This window comes from Lipophrys pholis (assembly GCF_963383615.2).
Source record: "Lipophrys pholis genome assembly, chromosome: 11".
Lineage (NCBI taxonomy): Eukaryota > Metazoa > Chordata > Actinopteri > Blenniiformes > Blenniidae > Lipophrys > Lipophrys pholis.
The window spans coordinates 21,394,037-21,414,673 of NC_137631.1; the positions used below are offsets into that span (position 1 = coordinate 21,394,037).

At 40.8% G+C, this 20,637-nt stretch overlaps 1 protein-coding gene across 2 annotated transcripts; it reads left to right on the forward strand.

The window, feature by feature from the left end:
- Positions 1 to 2,046: 2,046 nt before the first annotated feature.
- On the forward strand, positions 2,047 to 20,603 carry pkp3a (plakophilin 3a). Of its 2 annotated transcripts, XM_080475084.1 has the most exons (14): positions 2,047 to 2,320; positions 5,033 to 5,210; positions 9,763 to 9,857; positions 10,378 to 11,150; positions 12,452 to 12,572; positions 13,244 to 13,448; positions 14,817 to 15,021; positions 15,610 to 15,727; positions 15,807 to 15,971; positions 16,066 to 16,248; positions 16,334 to 16,487; positions 17,052 to 17,247; positions 18,195 to 18,282; positions 19,646 to 20,603. In XM_080475084.1, the coding sequence occupies exons 1-14, from the start codon at positions 2,318 to 2,320 to the stop codon at positions 19,685 to 19,687; spliced, it is 2,526 nt and encodes an 841-aa protein (XP_080331210.1). In that variant the 5' UTR covers positions 2,047 to 2,317; the 3' UTR covers positions 19,688 to 20,603. The 2 variants fall into 2 exon arrangements, with proteins under 2 accessions (XP_080331210.1, XP_080331209.1); XM_080475083.1 differs by lacking the exon at positions 2,047 to 2,320 and having other exon boundaries at positions 4,760 to 5,210.
- Positions 20,604 to 20,637: the final 34 nt, after the last annotated feature.

Below are 20,637 nucleotides of genomic sequence, written 5' to 3' on the forward strand. Positions count from 1 at the left end.
TAAAGTCATCAAAATCAAACAAGCAAGTGGAACTACATTTTGAATCTACATCTCAGTTGCGATCTTATTTCATGTGACATGAAATAGCATGTGTATGAAAACAGCTGAGTCCATTTAAAAAAGGCAACATTTTGAAAAGCAGCAAATTGTTTATTCATTGTAAAAACAATACAATGCAATACAGAACAAAAGTTTACAATGCAATACTTACAATTCACGATCATTAAAATATAGATATATTGCAAACATCATTCCACTGCTCTTTTTAATATTTATTATACGTCATTTTCTTCTGTTTGTCACTTTAATGTTATATAAACTTGTGTTCTGTGTTTTAACAGGTGAAATTAGAACGTGTGTCATAATGAGATTAACTGAATACGGAAAAGTGAAACAAAAAAAGAAGAAAAGAAAAGTAACACACTTGCTCAACTCTAATTTTAACCTCAATTGGATCCTAACTGCAGTCTGACCCCGAAGCATGTGTTCACCTGAAATATACTGATATACTGTGCTGGCGAGCCCCCATTCCCCAACTAGAACACACACACACACACACACACACACACACACACACACACACACACACACACACACACACACACACACACACACACACACACACACACACACACACACACACACACACCAATGAGGATCGGGGTTCAACTTGCTCAAGGACACTCAATATTTGTGCAAAGCCAGATGAAGGATCAAACTTGCGACCTTGCGATTGACAGAGGACGCGCTAAACAAACTGACCCACATCTAATCATTAAATATGAAGATTACATGATGAAAAATTAATGGAAATGTGAAGAATGATTTGTTTTCTTTCAAAAGAAAATGTAAGGAGACTGTGGGGCAGAGAGTGTTGAATATCGATTTAAGTTAGCAAGCACTCACAGCAGAGAGTGCTTTGAAAGTAACTATAGTACCCTAAAAATGCTAGTTCATTACAGTGATGTGAGTATTTTTGTGATTTTTCCTTCTGGGCATGAGTAGAATGACAGTAACTTTTGGTAATAATAACTGTAAAAGTGAGTTAATGGATTAGCTAATAAAAATGAAAAGGTGTTGAAAAAAATATTTCCAGTAAATTCTGTAAAAGTCATGTAAAAGCTATGTAACACATTTTTCTGTCCCTTTATAATAACATCAATCTATTCGATGTAATCTATATTTTACCTTTGCAAACTCAAGTTTAACTTTCTAATCTCTACATCTATGAACAAAGGTGTTTTTTGTGGAGCAAACAAAGCTTGCGGGGGGTTTCACTGTTTGGGAAATACAGGAGGATCTTATTTTCTCTTTCTTTTCTATTCAGTATCAAAGTGGACAAACGTCTCACACTTGTGTTTTCATGCAGTTTCTCGTGTAAGGTCAAGTCAAACACGGTTATATAAATGTCTAGTGTGATTTAAAAAAAAAGTGCAAAGTCCATTCTGGAGCTTGCGACAGGTGAACAGTTACTCACACAGCACTCCATATTCCAGTTAAAACAAGGTTACCTCATATAACTAGAAACAGACTCATGATAATGGTGAAATACTGTGAGAAGGTGTGAGGCTAACACCCATCGTCAAGTGACTTACTGTGAAAATGTTTCAGGATTAGTTGCTGTGAAATTCACTGTAAATGTCTTACGGTGTGAGTAAGTATCCTCTAGGATGATTGATGTCACTAAGTGCGTTTGGTGTCTGTTAGAAATTCAGTAGAGCAGCTGCTCTGAGACTTTCTCATAAGTCGACTGTGTGAATCATCAACAAGACGTTGCATCGTCTAAATCATTTTGAGCAGAAAAGCACAAATCCCACTCTCAACGGACCTAAAAAAAGAAGAAAAGAACGTGGAACATCTCCCCAGTACATTTTTTTATTTTTTTTTATTTTTATTTTACTAAGTGTTGTCGTCGTTGTTTTCTTAGTAACTCACTTAAAAATGGCAAAGTAAAAGTTGAAGAATAGTTTGCAATTTACGAGCGCAAAAGTCCACGGGAGGACTCTGGAGAAAAGCAACAGCTCAGCAGATAAAGTGAAAGCCTCCTTTTTACTCTGGTCCTCCCTGCCACAGTCAGACAGGCTGCCCCTTGCTTGTCTAACACACCCCGTGGTGTCATACTCTGCTTTGACTCATCTCTTTGTTTTGTGGATGTCCCGCACTACCCTAAGAAAGGGAATCATAATTTACAGGGCGGCAACAGTGACATTTGCTATTAAGATTGCTTAACTCCCAACAGATCGGATCACATCACATCACACCAGAGCAGGTGAACGACCTCCTAGAGAGAAGAACATCCACCATCAGCTCAGTGGGAATGGTAAGCCAAAACATTTTCACTGAAGCACAGCTTCAGTTATAGAATAGATAAATAGAATTGATTTACTTCTGAAAAGCATTTTCTCTCGTTGATTTGATCAGGATCTGATGCCGTTTAATGTTTCTGCTCACAATAAGGCTTCTGTGAGAATGAAGGTGAAGTTTGAGTGGAAGAAGTGTGAGGAAACATGTGAAAGGTGAATTCTGAGCTGATAAACTCAGGAAGGAGGTCTTGTTTCCACACATCTCCTGCTGCATCCGCTTCAGTGTAAAACCCATTCACCTTGATCTGCTTTAGGGAAATGAAATATCCTCCAGGGAAATGACTGAGAGAATAACCTTAAGACTGCTGTGGTCTATTCTTATTTATAACAATCGGAGACAACCAGAAGCACAGAAAGAAAAGCTGAAAAGAAGAGGTTGTTTATACTAAAATGGAATAGGCTTCTGAAGATTAATATGTGACTGTAAATACTGTAAACCAGATGGGTAGCTGCTACAGACATGAAGTGCAGATCATGCACAGCTCCCGTGATGTCTATCACCTTTGTGTTGGATACAGTGACTCATACTGTAGTTGCCAAGCTCAAATGAAACAAACCAGATAAACCTAAGGTGTGGCACCAAACTAATAACAGAGTGCAGATGAGCCACACCTGGTAACAGTCCTGCTTTCGTACTTAATATCATTCAAGATAGGATTTGATGCCATGCCAATATGTGGAAAGATTGTTGAAACTCTCCCGGGAAATAATCAAAGCTAAACGATTAGCTTACATAATGTAAGCAGTACATATTGTAAACTTCACCATACTCTTTGAATGTCTACGGAAAAACCATAAAAATATTGTTCAAATAGTTATCTTAATTTTGACCCCAAACACAACACTAACATAGCCAAAATAGTGTCTGTGATTGAACATCCACAATCACAAAATCAAAGATTTCCTGAGAGGTGCCTCCATCAAAACAGTCTCAGACACCAGAAACGGAGATGAGATACATCGCTTTAAATCTCATCACCCAAATTTTGGGAAAGCGGTGTTGTAGAAATAGCTTATTGAATGCTGAATCAATCTGACAGCTTCAGTAGCCTTCAGGAGCAGATTTGACTCAGTGGCTAATGACAAGCTTTGAAAATAAAACTGACTGCTGGAGACTAAACGGGTGGTTTTCGTATAAAGACCAGTGTACAGGCATCAAATGTCAAACTTCTATTATCTGTCAACAGCTCTGCTAAAAAGTGACGTTTCGTGTGGAAAACAACCCCTTTGATGTTAAATTTGTAACGTGTATGTTCATCTAATCTGCTCATATAGTCTCGTTTTAGTGAAAGTTTGTATGGCCATACAAAAATCAGAGAAAGTCCATAAAGTGAAGCTGAATTGTGGTTAGCATGGGCTCCACCTCCAACAGCTGATTACACATCGATGCTGAATGATCTCATGATGTCATGAGTAAAATTGTGTCATTCAGAAAAACCACACGAGGACGGCTGGTCTCACATTTGAACAATGATTCGTTTTCAACATTTCTGTGTCGAGCTTGAATAGAACATTTACCTGAAATTGAGTATTTTATATTTTACTGAGCTGGAATATTTAGTTAAGGATGAGGATATTTTACCACGACAGGTCTTCATAGGAATCGTTGTCACTGTGACTGCTAACCACTGCATCATATAAAATAGTTATCCTTTACTGGAATTTTGGGAAGGTTTTACCAGCGTTTAGAAATAAAGAGGCTCACCATGTCCATAATGTGATATTCCTAATTTTTCCAGGAGTGGATCGTCATCACTGTTACTGTTACACTGAGTTATAAATCTCAGATTTATTATTTATATTTCATTGTATACACTTCAATCTGCAATATATCTACAAATAAATAGAGTAGAGGCTATGGTGTTGCCTAAAAGTAGATTAAATATTCAAATGTATTTACCACCCGTAGATCATTTCTGCTACAAACAGACGCCAATCAAACACATTCTTTTGAATCTTTGTGCATTGTCATATATGTAAAAAAACATAAATGAAATAGGCATAATCCTGAAACAACTGGGGGAGGAGCTGCTCTGATGACAAGGCACTGTTTATGTTCACTTTGAAAAACAGAAACAATGTGATAACTAACAATGCTAAAGTATTAATGTGTGCACATTGAATCATTGAAACAGTTTAGGATGTGTTTGAACAGTTTAGTATTTCTATTGAAGAAGTAGACGTTGAAGTGAACAATGGGAATAAAGAGGCTTCTAAACTGTAATATTAAAGAAGGCTGATCACTGAGGACCAGCCAACAACAAAAATTGACTTTTTAAGATCAATATTTCTGCTTTTCGAAATACAAAATTGAATGTAAACGCCACAGCCAGGTGGAGCTTGGTCGTAGAATTGTATGAGAAACGCGCTGACGCAGCTCTTGATCAACCCCTCGTGACCACTCGGAAGCGACAGCTCACCTGTGAGTCAGGTGCTCTGCTGCGCGCTCCGTCACGCCCCGCCCCCTGCGGACGCGCGTCTTCTCGCGCTCGGTGCGTGTGTGTTTTTTTCCTCTTTTCCCCTCCACGAGAAGCGTCGGAGCCTCAACGCAGCGCACGCAGACAGTCTGTCCGCAGCGGAGCGAAGCGCAGTCGGCCTCTCCGGGTCTCTCGAGCCTCTTCACCATGAGCACCATGACCTCAGACACCACGTTCTTCTCTGCCATACAGCCCAACACCTCGGTCACCACCTACGCCCTCCCGTCTGACGTCCAGATCGGGAATGCGGGCTCCCTCTCGGACGAGATGTCCAGATCACGGCGCGTGCAGCAGCAGGTCCAGATGCGCCTGGCGGAGAAGTCCACACTTCCGCGTCAGAATGGATCGGCCTCACAGTACGCCACTTCAGGTAAACATCAACAAAGTCTCTGAGTTGGGGGTGATACATCATCGACTGCTTCACTCACAGCTTCATAAAGCAACTTTAACTCAGTGTTATTATTACAGGTTTATTAAGAGTAACTGTTCACCTGTCGCAAGCTCCAGAATGGACTTTGCACTTTTTTTTTAAATCACACTAGACATTTATATAACCGTGTTTGACTTGACCTTACACGAGAAACTGCATGAAAACACAAGTGTGAGACGTTTGTCCACTTTGATACTGAATAGAAAAGAAAGAGAAAATAAGATCCTCCTGTATTTCCCAAACAGTGAAACCCCCCGCAAGCTTTGTTTGCTCCACAAAAAACACCTTTGTTCATAGATGTAGAGATTAGAAAGTTAAACTTGAGTTTGCAAAGGTAAAATATAGATTACATCGAATAGATTGATGTTATTATAAAGGGACAGAAAAATGTGTTACATAGCTTTTACATGACTTTTACAGAATTTACTGGAAATATTTTTTTCAACACCTTTTCATTTTTATTAGCTAATCCATTAACTCACTTTTACAGTTATTATTACCAAAAGTTACTGTCATTCTACTCATGCCCAGAAGGAAAAATCACAAAAATACTCACATCACTGTAATGAACTAGCATTTTTAGGGTACTATAGTTACTTTCAAAGCACTCTCTGCTGTGAGTGCTTGCTAACTTAAATCGATATTCAACACTCTCTGCCCCACAGTCTCCTTACATTTTCTTTTGAAAGAAAACAAATCATTCTTCACATTTCCATTAATTTTTCATCATGTAATCTTCATATTTAATGATTAGATGTGGGTCAGTTTGTTTAGCGCGTCCTCTGTCAATCGCAAGGTCGCAAGTTTGATCCTTCATCTGGCTTTGCACAAATATTGAGTGTCCTTGAGCAAGTTGAACCCCGATCCTCATTGGTGTGTGTGTGTGTGTGTGTGTGTGTGTGTGTGTGTGTGTGTGTGTGTGTGTGTGTGTGTGTGTGTGTGTGTGTGTGTGTGTGTGTGTGTGTGTGTGTGTGTGTGTGTGTGTGTGTGTGTGTGTGTGTGTGTGTGAGAATGGATGAGAGCGATTAACAGTGTAAAAGTGCTTTGAAACTGCTGAGACAGTGAAATAAATAAATAAAGCTATATAATTGAAATTCATTACTGTTTGTTTTGGAAATGAGATTTGAACATCGAGGTTTCATACAGTCAATTGAAGGCCTGACATTCATAACATAACAAGTAGTTTGAGTAGTTTCTGAGAAGAATAGGTTTCACTTTGTGTTTTGAAAAACACTTTGACTGGTGTTTGGAGTGCGATCCAAGCAATATAACTAGTTTTCAATGCTTTTTCAAAATGTTTCTTCACTACAGGACTCCTATTGCTGAATAATTTCACTTTCAAATGCAACAGTCAGTCTAAATTAATAGGCCTGATATGTGTGGAAGCGTGAGTGGTGTGGATGTGTTTCTTTGTTTTGTTATTAGGGATTTTTTTTTACTTTTTCCTAAATTGAACTCAGCTCAAGCAGAAGCAGCAGTGATCTTGCCCTATATCATGTCTCTGCACATGCGACACGGTTAATGTGTAACAGGCCCAAACAAGTGCTGCTTTCATGAAGTTTCCCGATAGCAGACGTAGGTGAAAGCCTCCCTCTGTGGGATTGGGTTTCAGGTCTAACTCGGCTTAAAGAGGTGAGGGTTCAGGAGATACCTGGGACATGACAGTGTTGTGAGAACCAGCTGTCGCCTTGTCTGCTGAAACACGTCACATCATCAGGCCTCGTCTGGCTCAGCCCTGCCCGTCTGGGTCTTAGCAACTAGACACGACACGGTCGAGGTGGGATTGGTATGTGAGCAGCAGTAAGAGTTGTGCTTGGGAAATGAAACGCTTCCTGGAGCGCTGGGAATTTATATCGTCAGGAGTCGCATCGAATTTGAGCCTTCAGTGTTGTGAAGGAGCTGAATGAAAGACAGAGCTACACACGGGCCTCTGTTGTCTTCTGCTACTTTGTGCACCTGCCTGCCACTGCTGCTTGATGCTTCAAGACATGCTTCTGTGTCCCATAGTTTACAGTCCTCAACCACTCTGCAGGGAACAGGCCAAGCAACTCCACGTTAGCTCTTTGTTTGTGCGACCTCTATATTCAGGGTTGTGGTAGAATAGCTTTGTCTCACTCTTCTAGTTTCGGTATTTCCCAGAGGCACCGACAATACCTGCCTCAACAGGCAAACATACTGTTCGTGCTGCTTTTAATGGCTGGTATGCACAAGGACATACAACACGCCTGCTAATCAGGTCACTGCCTTTTACTTCTTTCATTAGCCCCTTATTGTACTCCAGCTTGCTGAGCCCCCAATCGTCTTTTTCTCTGGGCTTTGATTTAAGGCTTCATATGGATGAGCCTCTTAGAGTCCCAACAGGAGAAGCAGCCATTCGACACCACAGGAAAATGTGCAGTTTCAGTGGTATTTGGCTGAAGACACATTGATAATAAATGGTTGATTCTGAAAAAAGATGTCCTTCATTATGTATTTCTGACTAAATGGTGATCATAGGTGGACAAGTCTCAGCAGAAACCAGAGGAAGAATATTCACAAGTGGGAATCCTGGCTCTGTGATCAAAGTTCACTTTTTCAAAAGTCAACAAAGGAAGAAAAAAGCTGCGTTCTGAAGGAGCTTTCAGGGTGTGTCATAAAGGCTGTGGCTTTCAGGTGTTTTGGGCGGTGTAATGGAAGGGGGCGGAGGCTGCCGGAGGGCACGTCAGTCACTCTTGTCTGCACAAACTGGTTTGATTTCTGTGTGCTCCGCACAAACGAAGCAAGGAGGCAGCTCCTCTCCGCTCATGTGGGAAGTCTGTCTGGCCCAGCATGAACACATGCGTGGTACACTCACATGGCAGCACGCAAACACACGCATGCAGAGACCTGCTTTTACTGAATGTCAAACATTTTCAATAATTTTAATATTTTCCATTCATTTGTACACGCAATCTGACATCTTCCAGTGTTAACTACCTCTGTAGCCTGAAGCAGGTCAACATGGTGAAATGACAGTCAAATTGACCTCAGCTGTACTTTGTGCTTCTGGCCACTTGTGCAGTAAAATGGATGACAGGGTGCAAAGCTATTTCTCAGATCTGTGGCACGGTGATAACAAATGCCATGACCATAATTGCACTCCTAGCAGATACTGTTTAATTAACATAGCTTTGTCACTGACCTATTTTGCGTTTAGTTGACGTTGATATTTGTGTTAGCAGACTTGGTGTAGTGAACGTTTTGGTACACAGCTGCCGTCTTAGTTTCTCTGCGTGTCTGATGGTAAGTTGACAAGTAACCAGAGACATCAGGCCCACAGAGTTGACATACTGTCAAACCTCCAGTCACCAGTGCAACAGGACACCTGTTATTAACATCTCCGGGCTTCTCATGCAAATCATTGCTAAAAGTTAAAGAGGTGTGAAATCCTGTTATAGGGTTCATCCAGTGATTAAAGAAATTGCATTGCATTTATGTCTTTTATGTGAATCAATAGTTGAAGCAAAGCAGAGTACTAACTTAGTGCTGTTTAATCCACATGAGACTGACCTCACATGTTTTTGGTTTATAAAAACTTTAAGTTAACCTCTTAGTTAAAAATAATTGGTTCATCCATTGTTTTGCTTCAGTGTGAAATTTTGAAAAAGCAATAGTAAAAGAAGTTTATGTGCCTGACTGCTTGCATTTGTCCTGATGTGTTGTGAACTCACTAAATAGAGGCAAAAACATGGCCGCCACCAAAACCTGGTGTTTGTGTCGACTCATGGAAAAGACCTAGAAAAGACGTCAAGCAGAGACCCAGAGTGAGAAGGGATCGTTTTGCTTCCAGCTGTATTCATAATGTCTCTGTAAGAGCCTGTTGGACCATTTCACCTTGACGACATTAGAGAGACTTACTACAACTTAAACCGAAATGTTTTCATGAGCTTAAAATTCCCCCAATGAGCTCATTAGTTTGGAGGCTGAAGATGAAGTTTAAATGTATGCTTGTCACATAGATGTGTTGAACAGTTTCTACTCTTTCATTCTTGTCCTGATTCCGCTGATAGAAGTCAGCACGCATAATTCCTATTGCAGTAACTCAGAGGTTCTTTATGATATCTGTAAAATGTGAAACTACCAAACAGTAGACAAATGGAGCTTGGTGCCCACATACTAGTCATTACATTTCCAATTAGTCTTCAGATGTACAACAGTCTGATCACAGACAAGATTCATCGGTGTGTCATACATTTGTGAGCTTTCCAGAACAATCTAAAGACACGCGTCAGCACTGAATGCTTGATACAGGAAGTTAAAGTTAACTCTGAGAAGGGGACTGAAGCACTCATTCACTGTGCATTTTTAACAATTTTACAGCCATAAAATCAGAATAAATCAATTTAATCAAGTTATAAATGGGTTTACGTACCTTTTTTTTTTATTTTACAGCTCTATTATATGAATGTATTATTGTTTTTTTTTTTCAACAAACCTTCACTGGATTAATTAATGATTTGTTGCTTTGTTTCAGAGTATGGTGGCTCATCGACAATGAAATATCAAACCCTTACCCCGAATTTCAGCTCTAAGTCATCCTATATGTACTCCAGTGGCGCCAAAACAATGGTGAGTAACTACAACAGAGATGTTTCTGTCTCAGCATGCAGTCACACATTTGGTGTGAATCAGCAAGGTGATGATTGAATGCATCGTTTTTTGTTTTTTTTGGATGTTTTCAAAAAGCTCTCCTGCTGCTGCTGACCCTGTGCTGCTGGGTCACGTAGGACGCAGCATGTGTGGTATTTCACAGTAGACTGAGATGAGATCAGCTCTGAGTTTTCAAGTAGTCTCTCTAGATTCTTTAGAAAGCCTAGCTGTGTGTCACTGAAGATCGGATTGAAGCAACAGTGAGCTGAATTTGTATTTAGACGTCTCTGGTCAGCTCAGTGTAATTAAGTGGAAGTGATATGAGGAACCATACTGAAGGCATGGTTTCTTTTAATTTCAGTTCTCTCCTGAAAGTTTCCCTACAACATATTAAAAAAAAGAAACTATTTTTTAGTGACGCACAAAAGTTTTAACCTCGAATTCAGTTTTTGGAAATTGTTTGGCAACACATGACGATTTTGTCTCTCTTTCTCTTTAGGGCCCACGTATAGCCCAGAGGGCCGGCTTCAGTGCTCGGTCAGTGGGTCCAGACATGTCTCAGTTTCACCGGATGAGTATGGGTGGTGGAGGTGGTGGTGGTGGTGGAGGTGGAGGTGGAGGTGGAGGTTACTATTATGAAGAAGCACGCATGAGACTGCCGAGCCGAATGGAGTCAGCGGGTGACGTGATCACCATGCAGGCGACACGGCCGCAAGTGTCGCAAGTGAATCCTTGGCTGATGGACAACAGTGATGCTGGCAGCATGGTCTCTGAGCGGGACGCCACCTTTAACCGCCAGTATGCCCAAAGTGCCTTTAATGGCTACTCCACTCAGATGAGGCAAGCAGGGGGCACAATGACCATGCCTGGACCTATGCGCCGATCTCTCAGTGGCACTCTAGCTCAGTCCGGAGGAGGAATGGTGGGAGGGATGGCGGGAGGGATGGCTGGAGGAATGATGGAGCCACTTCAGCAGCCTTCCTACAAAGGTCCCGCCCATCGCACCATCAGCAGGATCACAAACCGAACCAACCGGATGAGCATGGGCTCGGTGTCTGGAACCATGCAGCAGCAGATGTCCTCAGCTGGCAGCAGCTTTGGTGGTGGAGAGAGAGTGGACGGAGGGTTCCTTGTTGGCACAATGAACTCTGGTTCCCAGCGGAACCTGTCAATGATGCGTCCGGGAACCATTTCCCGAGCCATGTCGGTGAAAAGCATGCAGAGCGTTGGCAGAGGCGTGGATATGGGAGCCAGCATTGGCAACCTCAGCGGGTGAGATGCTTTCAAACACGCTCATACTTTATTTGTTTTGGGGGAGGGAGAGGGGGAGGGGGGGAGATTTTAACATTTACTAAAGACTGTGGAGTTATTTGAAGCATTGTCTATGTTACATGGTGTCATACAAAATCTGATAAAGTTGGCCGGCCCTCATTATGGTTCATGGTAGAATATACATTCAATTTAGATCATCCATCCATCCATCCATCCATCCATCCATCCATCCATCCATCCATCCATCCATCCAACCAACCAACCAACCAACCAACACCTTGAAGGTCACCAGTTCATCTCAGGGCAGAGAGATGCATAATCACCCACACAGACCTGCCAATGATGGTCAATTCTGAGTCACTAGTTAAGTAATACACATTACTGAATTGTATCAGGAAGCTGGTAATAATCCACTCATGCACAGGAGGAACATGCAACACACCCCTGAAGAGACCCAAGTATTTGTGTCTTCTTGCTGTGAGGCAAGAATGTTGAACACTGCTGCACTGTGCCACCTCCAAGATGATCAAATACAATTAAAGTGAATGGCTTTACTAGCCTGTATTATTTTTTTTGGAAGTCTACAGTATGTATAGTGTCTCAATCATCTGTACTTCCAGTATTCTAAAACAAATAGAAACATAACCATGAGTCATGTGCACATTGGTGTTTCAAGTTGGACAAAAACTCTTCCAATAAAATGTGGTCCTTCTGCAGTAGAAAGCAGTACACGCTACACTGCCGTATTGATTTGATTAACTAATGAGCATACTCACTGCATTTAGAAATTATTCATCCTGTTTGTGTGTGAACAGACATGATGAGGACGGAAGTGACAGAAATAGTGCTCTGATATTCATGATAACTCATGTTTTTCATAAAGGTCACTGAATTTCTCGCACAAATGAGGAATCAGTTTGACGGTGTCACAACAGGGTTCACCGAGGGGAGCGTGTAGTACATGAGTCCTGTATTTCCTAACAGCTGTAGATTGGGAGTGGGCTCCATGGTTGCCGGACTGGTTTAGGGTGTGGCAGCTGAGTTTCAGGCATTTCACACATCCCACACGCTTGCGGTTAGGCGAGTGGATTTGCGAAGTGCTGTGTGATTTGGAAGAAACCCATTCAGTTAAATTTCACACACAAGCAACAAATCATCCATGGAAAATTGCGACAGCCACTTTATTCTTTATTGAATAATGCAGTAAACATGTTTTGTGCCTAAAAACAGAATTACAAATGACTTGTTCCACTTGTTTGAGACTCATTAGAGGAATTGCTACTATTTTGCTGATTCTGCAGGATCACGACCATGGCCACAGCTGTGCAAAACCTGAGGGAGTACGATGACCCTGAAGTGCAGGTCCTGGGTGCCGCCTACATCCAGCATCAGTGTTACAATGACAGCGAGTCTAAGGACGAGGTACTTCATTCTTCAGATAAAACTGTTTTGTTCTTCATTGACAAACTCAGCCATATAGGTTGGAAAAAAGTTTTTCCCTGACATGTTCGCGTACATTAAAGGATGCTTCTCCACTTCTGTTGACGGTGAATTGGCTGCAGTTTTGCTTCTGTGGTGCTGTCCTGCAGTCCTGCAGTTGTTCCACCTGCATCTCAGATTTTATCTGTCTGTATCTGGACTCTGACCTGTACAAGTACTGAAGGGAAAACACACTATAGCAAACAAGAGTCTTCACTGATGTGTGAGACGCTGCTAGAGTGCAGCGGTTACTTACTTTGGCCTCAAGTTTTTATTCTTAGTTATGATATGCCGGCCTGCTTTGATCAAAAGACAATGAAATCATGTCAGCATTTAAAAAACTTTAATTACTTGATTTTTTTAAACTTTTTTAAACTTTTTTTAAAGAACATTTTCCAAAATATTAAAACTATTTAATGCACCTATCCTAGACTTTGGCTTTTCTCACCAGGGGTCTACAAATGCATACCATACATATCTGCCTGTGAAACATGGGGATCACTGCAGGAGGCTCAGGCTGAACAATTTTTCTGCAAACCAACACTTGATAATCATTTCCCAAAATAGATTCACCAAATGAGTTACTGCAATGATGTGTTAATCTGTTTTCCCAGGTGCGTGAGCTGAATGGCATCGCCGATCTGGTGAGGCTGTTCAACAGCGACAACCAAGAAGTGCGGCGTTACGTCACAGGCGCCACACGCAACCTCATTTATGAGAACCTGGAAAACAAGAAGGCTCTGATTGAAGAGGGCGGCATCGTGGAGCTGGTGAAGGCGCTCAGTGAGCCGGATGATGAGCTCAGAAAAAACATCACAGGTAGAAAGGATATCCCCAATATCATTATCATGAAAAATGTATTTGTATTTCTTCTGCTTACTGGCTGCTGTGCCCCAATGGACTCTATATTGTAGTTCTGGACAAAACATCTACATATTGCTAATATTTCATATCAACCTGATATGTCGAGTGTCCTTGAGATTCTTGGAGGAAACAGTAACGTTTGAAAGCGATATCATTCAAGCCAACAGGAGAACAGTGGGGATTTGAAAGGACGCGTGACAGGTCTGAGTGCACAAAGGGCAGGAGGCGGAGGCGGAGGCGGAGCCGCTGTCATTTCCATAGGGTGTGTTTATAGGAGCTGTAGGGGAAAGTGTGTAGGAGCTGTCTGGACCTGGGCACCCAAAACACACTGTATCTGGCACTCCTTTATTATTATTTTTTTTTCCCCTTTCTTCAATAAGGGTTTTGTGGACACTCCCATTGAGCTTTTAGACTTTGATATGTGTCCATTAGGGTGCCTCAAGTCTAACGTCAGTGCAGTGAAAAAACCGTTGGGAAAGTAGGTTTACAAAAGCATCACACAGATATTCTGATGATCTGCTCAAATTTTATAGAGGCTTTGACAGTATAAGTGCAGTCTCAACTTTTTCAAATATTCAACATGAAGATCTTTGGTTTCTTAAGAGGTTTTGCCAACTTTGGAGACCCTTTTTTTTTTTTTTTTTTTTTATTCCTCAAATAAATAGTTAATTAAGCTTGGAATTTTCATTTGAATAATTTTCATTTCAAATGCTGGAAATCCAAAGTAACAAAAAATAAATAAATCAATAAATCTACAGAAAACAAATTAAAATCAAACGATTCAAATTGTAAATTCAACAACTGTCAATCAAGAGTAAAACAACTCATTCTCATTAATGAAAACCTGTTTAAAATAAAGTAGGAAAAAGCTGGGCTTGGTATGTTTATGTCACTCAAAACAAAAACAACATGTAGATAAGGAAATGTCTGCAACTATCACACATCTGCTCCTCAATACTACAGGCTTCTTGTACTGCTATTTACTGTATAATGTTTGTTATCTTGGTTACATGTAACCCTTCTATAGAGACGCCATTAAACACGATTATTTCAGACACTTGTATCCAGATCACCAGGACCTCAGAGGTTTTACGAAGCCTTCAGTGTTTTTAAAAGTTGTTTTACCTGAAGATCAATCAGCACACCTTTTTCAGTCCTTATTTCGGGAACAACCTACAGCAAAAAAAAGAATAAATAAGAAGGTTACATGGTGCTAAGCTAACTCATCATAAGGAATTCTTTTTTCTCATTTACCTCAGTGCCAAACAGAAAACAAATGTTTTTCCCCAAAATGTCACTCAGTCACTTTGTGCCTTTGTGCAGGTATCCTGTGGAATCTTTCATCCAAAGACAATCTAAAGGATAAACTGGCCAGAGAGGCGCTTCCTGAGCTCACGGATAAGATCCTCATCCCTCTGTCAGCTGGAGAGCTGGAGGACTCCGAGAAGATAAGCGACGGGGAGTACGGGGGCGTCGGTCAAACCCCCTCTGAGGCAGAGATCTTCTGCAACACCACAGGATGCCTCAGGTGGGGTTCAGTTAACATCTGAATCTGCAGCGTAGCGCTTTGATTAAAATGTTACACTTCATGCTTCAGTCAGGCCTCCTTCTTCTTTCCCACGGATGTATTTCCATTCAGTGAACTTGTTTCTAAAAGAAATGGAAGCCTTTGTGACGGTAAACTTCACCACACCTTTATTGTTTTATGTGTCACTGCAGCTTCCAGTTACTGTGGTTCTGTGCAGATCACCATCTGTAGTCACCAGTTTTACACCGTAATATTTGGAACTTTGTAACGCCACACCTGGTCTACACAAGCAGAACAAATCGAAGTTGTGCTGGAAGTGGGACAACGTTTTGTAAATCAAGGACTCATATGTAATCCTAATCAGTTTTGCTATGAAACACATATTTAACAGTTTTAAGGTCCTAAATTTGTTAATTGCCCGGCCACAACCCGACCCCACCCCAGCAACCCGGGGCCATGGAGCTCTGCCCTTGTGGTTTTTTTCTGTTTTGTCATTTCTTTGTATGTGCATCGGACCAAAGCAGTGGCATGCATGACTGAAACAGCCCTGTGACTTCTGGCTCATTTTTTTAATGTGTGTGTGTTCAGGAATCTGAGCTCTGTGAGTGAGAAGACTCGTCAGATGATGAGAGAAACCCACGGGCTGGTGGAGTCGTTGGTGAACTACGTCAGGGGCTCAATTGAAAAGAACAAAATAGAAGAAAAGGTGAGACGACAGCTGATTTCAGGCGTGTTTGAATCTGACTGAGCGTGCGTGCATTGATGTGAGTGTGTTTGTGTCTCAGGGGGTGGAGAATGCTGTGTGTGTCTTGAGGAACCTCTCCTACCAGCTCTACAATGAGATTCCTCCGTCTGCTTCGCGCCGCTTGGAAGGACTGACCAGAGATCAGGACACGGGAAAGAATGGCGTCGTCGGCTGCTTTACTCCTCAGAGCAGGAAAGCCAAAAACGTACGCACACTTTCCATTCACTCAATCAGTTTTTCATGCACATAGGCCGAGACATCCGCGTTGACCTCCGTCCTCTTTTCTCGTTTTTCGACAGAAAAAGAACACGAGTCAGTACACTTTCACTGAAGTGTCCCGGGTGCCGAAGGGCATGGAGTGGCTGTGGCACCCTCAGATCGTGGCCATGTACTCATATGTCCTGAAAAACTGTGAGATCAACACCACAACCCGCGAGGCGGCCGCCGGAGCTCTGCAGAACATCACAGCTGGAGACACGAGGGTAAGCAGAGCTTCCATCGGGCTCTCTTCAGTACAGCACCTTCAGTTTGTGGCTTCGCTGACTCGTCTGTCTGTGAATCCTGCAGTGGGCTTCAGTGCTGGCCTCCGTGGCTCTGGATCAGGAGCGCATGCTGCCAGTGGTGCTCGACTGCATGCGTACCAACAGTGATCTCGAGCTGCGTTCTCTCACAGGCTTCCTCCGAAATCTGTCCCGCCATTCCAGCAATAAGGACGACATGTGTGAGTGTTGAATTTAGAGGAAATACTAATCCTGAGTTACAGTTTACATGTGATTTGAATAAAATGGAAACCATTTAGTTTTTCTCGTATTTTAATGCAAATTGGGAATTTTTCATTTATTATACGGAAAGTGCAATATTTTAAGTGTCAATTTTTCCGATTTTTGCACAATCATCAAAATTGATGACACAAACAACAATAATAATCATAGTTTTGTGGATGCATTTGTATTATTGATTTTATCTGATGTTGAATTTGAATGACATTTGCTTGATAACATGTTTGTTTCCTGCACGTTCCTTCACATATTACTCATAAGTAATTATTAGTCAGTACATCAATCACAGGTTTATTATTAGCAGTATGAAAGTTCATACATGAAATGTCTTTAGATTTTGGTGTTCTGAGGTCTTTGTTGAGAGATCACATGGAAAACAAACAATATTTCTTATGTAAATGCAGTAGAGTAGTTTAATTTTGACAGCAAATTGACCTCCGGGTAATTTCACATATAATTTTTTTTACCTTTACTCATATTTATGTAATACGTCTTGTTTTCTTCAGCTACAAAGTCGGTAAACACCCTGCTTTCCAAATTGCCTGATGATGGATACAAGAAGAAGCCCTCCAGCGATGTGGTGGTCAACATCTGTGGTATTCTTAACAATCTGGTGACCACCAGCTCTTTGGCTGCCAGAGACATCACCTATTTTGATGGCCTGAGCAAACTGATGAACATCAAGAACTCACATGACAACAGGTCTGTAACGTGCCACGTTATCAAACATGCCGGGGGGTTTTAAAGAAAGAGGAGATGAACTCCTCTGACTCATGATTTTTGTTTGAGTAACACATTTTTTCACATTATAAAAAATTGTTGACAGCGGTCGGAATCCATAGAAAATTAAAACCCATAGTTAAATGCTTTAAATTTGATGGGTTTTTTGTTTAGTTTTTTTATTGTAGCCTGCAGATGTCATACCTGTTGCACCTATTGTTTTGTGCTAAAGTTTATTTCATACTTTTAAGTCTTCATTACACACTCCAGCCCAGTGGGAGACTTGAATGCACTTTTAAAAGCTACTGAAATATACTGAACTGGTTAGATGTGTTGTGTCATCACACTTGATGCACATGTTTTATGTGTATGTTTAATCATTATTCAAAGATATTTGGATTATTAAAAGTATAATCAGTCTTCTCAGCAGCAGCGCCTCCTTCTAGAAACCGATCGATTAAACTGCTGCTCTTCTTCAGCCTCAAATGGTTTGTTTTTCTATTGTGGTGATGTAAATTCCCACAATGACATTAACTAACTAAACCATCAAATCAGCGGTAAACCAGCGGCTCCCTTTTTTTTAATTGGGTCAAGTAACTTTTTTTTTTTTAATTCTGGTGAGTTTGAATAGACAAGATTGTAAAGTAGCAGCTTTGTTCATCTGAAAATGTTCATCTCTGACCATTTGTTTATGAAGCGCTGAAATTATTGTAAATATGGCGTACAATTACAATTTTATTAATTATGTATAAGTGGGATCAGTTCCACATTGCTTGTTTGCAGACTTTCATCTGCTTTCATCTTATGTAACCCATTTAAATAATCCAGACTCATGGTAGAATTTATGTGAGAGAAGAATAATTGATGCACATCCTGTCTTCTCTCACAAAGTGTACCAAATGTTAACCTGGGATGAAATGCTTTTTCAGCCCTGGGAAATTGAAAGCAGCCAAAGCAGCAGCCACAGTTCTCACCAACATGTTCAACTACAAGAAGCTGCACAAACAGTACCAAGAGGTAAGAGACGGCACAACTCGGACGCACACATGACTGATGATGTTGAAGCTTAGCTTTTTTGAAGAAGAAGAAGAAGAAGAAAAAGGCAAAAAAAAGTCTTGCAAAGTGCACAACTGTGTACAGTCCATAGGGCTCATTTTAGGCCTCCACTTAATAACATTTTCAGAACGAAATAAGAACTCAAACATATAGGAGAAACACAAATGAATACATAGAAATAAGAAAGTGACAGTAAACTACTTATAAGTTTTTATTACAGAAATCAAAACACGAAGAAAACAAAAGATTAAGGAGCAGAACGTGAGTGATGTGTAAGACACTGTTGGCATGTTGGGCGTATGTGTGGGTGTTTGTGCTTGACTGTGTGTGAAAGTGTGTTTTATTCCAGACAATAGTTTAGAAAGCAAAGTGAAACTAGAGCTACTATACTTAAAATGGTTTCAATATGAATATTTGGACTTGAGAATATACTCAGTCTTTTAGACTCAGTAAATGACAGCCTGTTTTACCCCCTTAACGACTAAATTCAGACTTTAACATCAGACAAATCAGACATACTTAAATAAGTGAGTTTCTCATGCAAAAAACACCTGCCTGCTTAAATCTTTGTCTCTACCGTGAGCTGAGTTCAGTCTCCTTAAAGTGGGAATAACGACTTGGATTTTTATGAGTCAACTGTCGCGCAGAAGTCGAAGCACAGTAGAAAAGCTTTCCCGTCACGCTACCCCACCCACATTCCTGTCTCTGTGCATGTTTGAGTATGAAAAAAAGAGAGAGTGACAGAGCAGAGGTGTGTGAGCGAGACGGATGACTGTCCTCACTCTGTGCTATTCCCCTCACTAGTTGGGTGGTACATGTTCAAAGCGCATGTTCACGCCGCTGCTCTTTATACACACACACACACACACACACACACACACACACACACACACACACACACACACACACACACACACACACACTCAGGCAGGTCCGTGTCTCGGACACGATCAGGTAACTTTACAGCACCCTGCAGATCACAACTTGCCACTCCCAAGGGCGTGTCGACCTGCTTGTTTCCTAATGAACAAGCCCAAGCAGAACATAAAATGTGTTAATGTTTGTCGTACTCACCGCTCTAAATGTGTTCTCCAGGTGTGGGCGCCATAGAACTTGTCACAAAAATGTGTGTATAAGCAAACAGGCTTTTTATCTTTGTGAGCTCGACATCTCCTCCAGGTGGAATCTCCACATCTATTGTTCACACACATTGTGAGACGTGCCATTAATAATGGAACTGCTTGAATAAATCATGCGATTAGTTTTTTAATCATCCACACCAGTTGCGTTATGTTCTGACACCGCTTTTGCTTTTGTGTTGCAGAAAGGGTTTTCAAGATCGGATTTTACAGACATTATCATCTGAAGCGGACGGACTTCACAGATAGCAGGGGCTCGGTCATTTATCTACTGTACTCTGTGATAAGAACGGGAACACCAGGGACGGAGGATCGATTCAGTGGAACACGCCCTCTTCCCTTTGCGTTTAAAATACAAATGGACATTAGGAAACGAAATGTGGATCCAGGACTGTCAATGGACTCTAAAAAAGTGTGCACCTTAGCCATTTACTTTGTTTGAACACTGTGTGTGTTGCGGATATAATCAGGGAATTTCTTCTTTCTACCAGGGCAATGTGTTCTTAGTTGATTGGCATTGTAGTGGACATGTGTGCCTTATCTTGTCACTGTTGCATCTCATTTAAAGCTTGAATGTAACAAAAGTGGTACTTGTTTGGCATTGTTTTGTAAATATTGATTTTTATTTCACACAGTTGTTTTTTATACTTTAGTACCTTGTAGTTGAGATTACTGTTTATATGAGTCAAAGTGATACCATATTGTTCTATTTGAATGTAAACCAGAGATTTGGATGTATAAACATTTATTTTGGGGGTTAATGCTTGCACACTTCACTTTTGTATTTACAAATGTGGGCTTTTTTTTAAGTTACACAATCTTATGTCTTAAAAAAAAACCTAGGTTTTCATGTGTAATTATTTGGTCTAGTCTATGAAAATGTGAGTGAATGAGGTAAAAAGATACTTTTCTAGCTTTTCTGCAAACAAATGAGAGCAATACTTAAGAATTTGATGTTTTTGTATGTGTTTATGAATGACAGATTTACACCTTTTTAGGACCTTGAAATAGAAAAAAAAAATATTTGAGTTTTTGTAAATTTTTCCAAACAACCATGATCATTGGAAATGTCATACTTACTGTTCTGTTAGGGTTAGCCTAACCCTATTTTACTTCTAATAAAGAGACACATTTGGAAACTGTCTTTTTTTTATATGCACTTCCTGTTTGTGTTTGC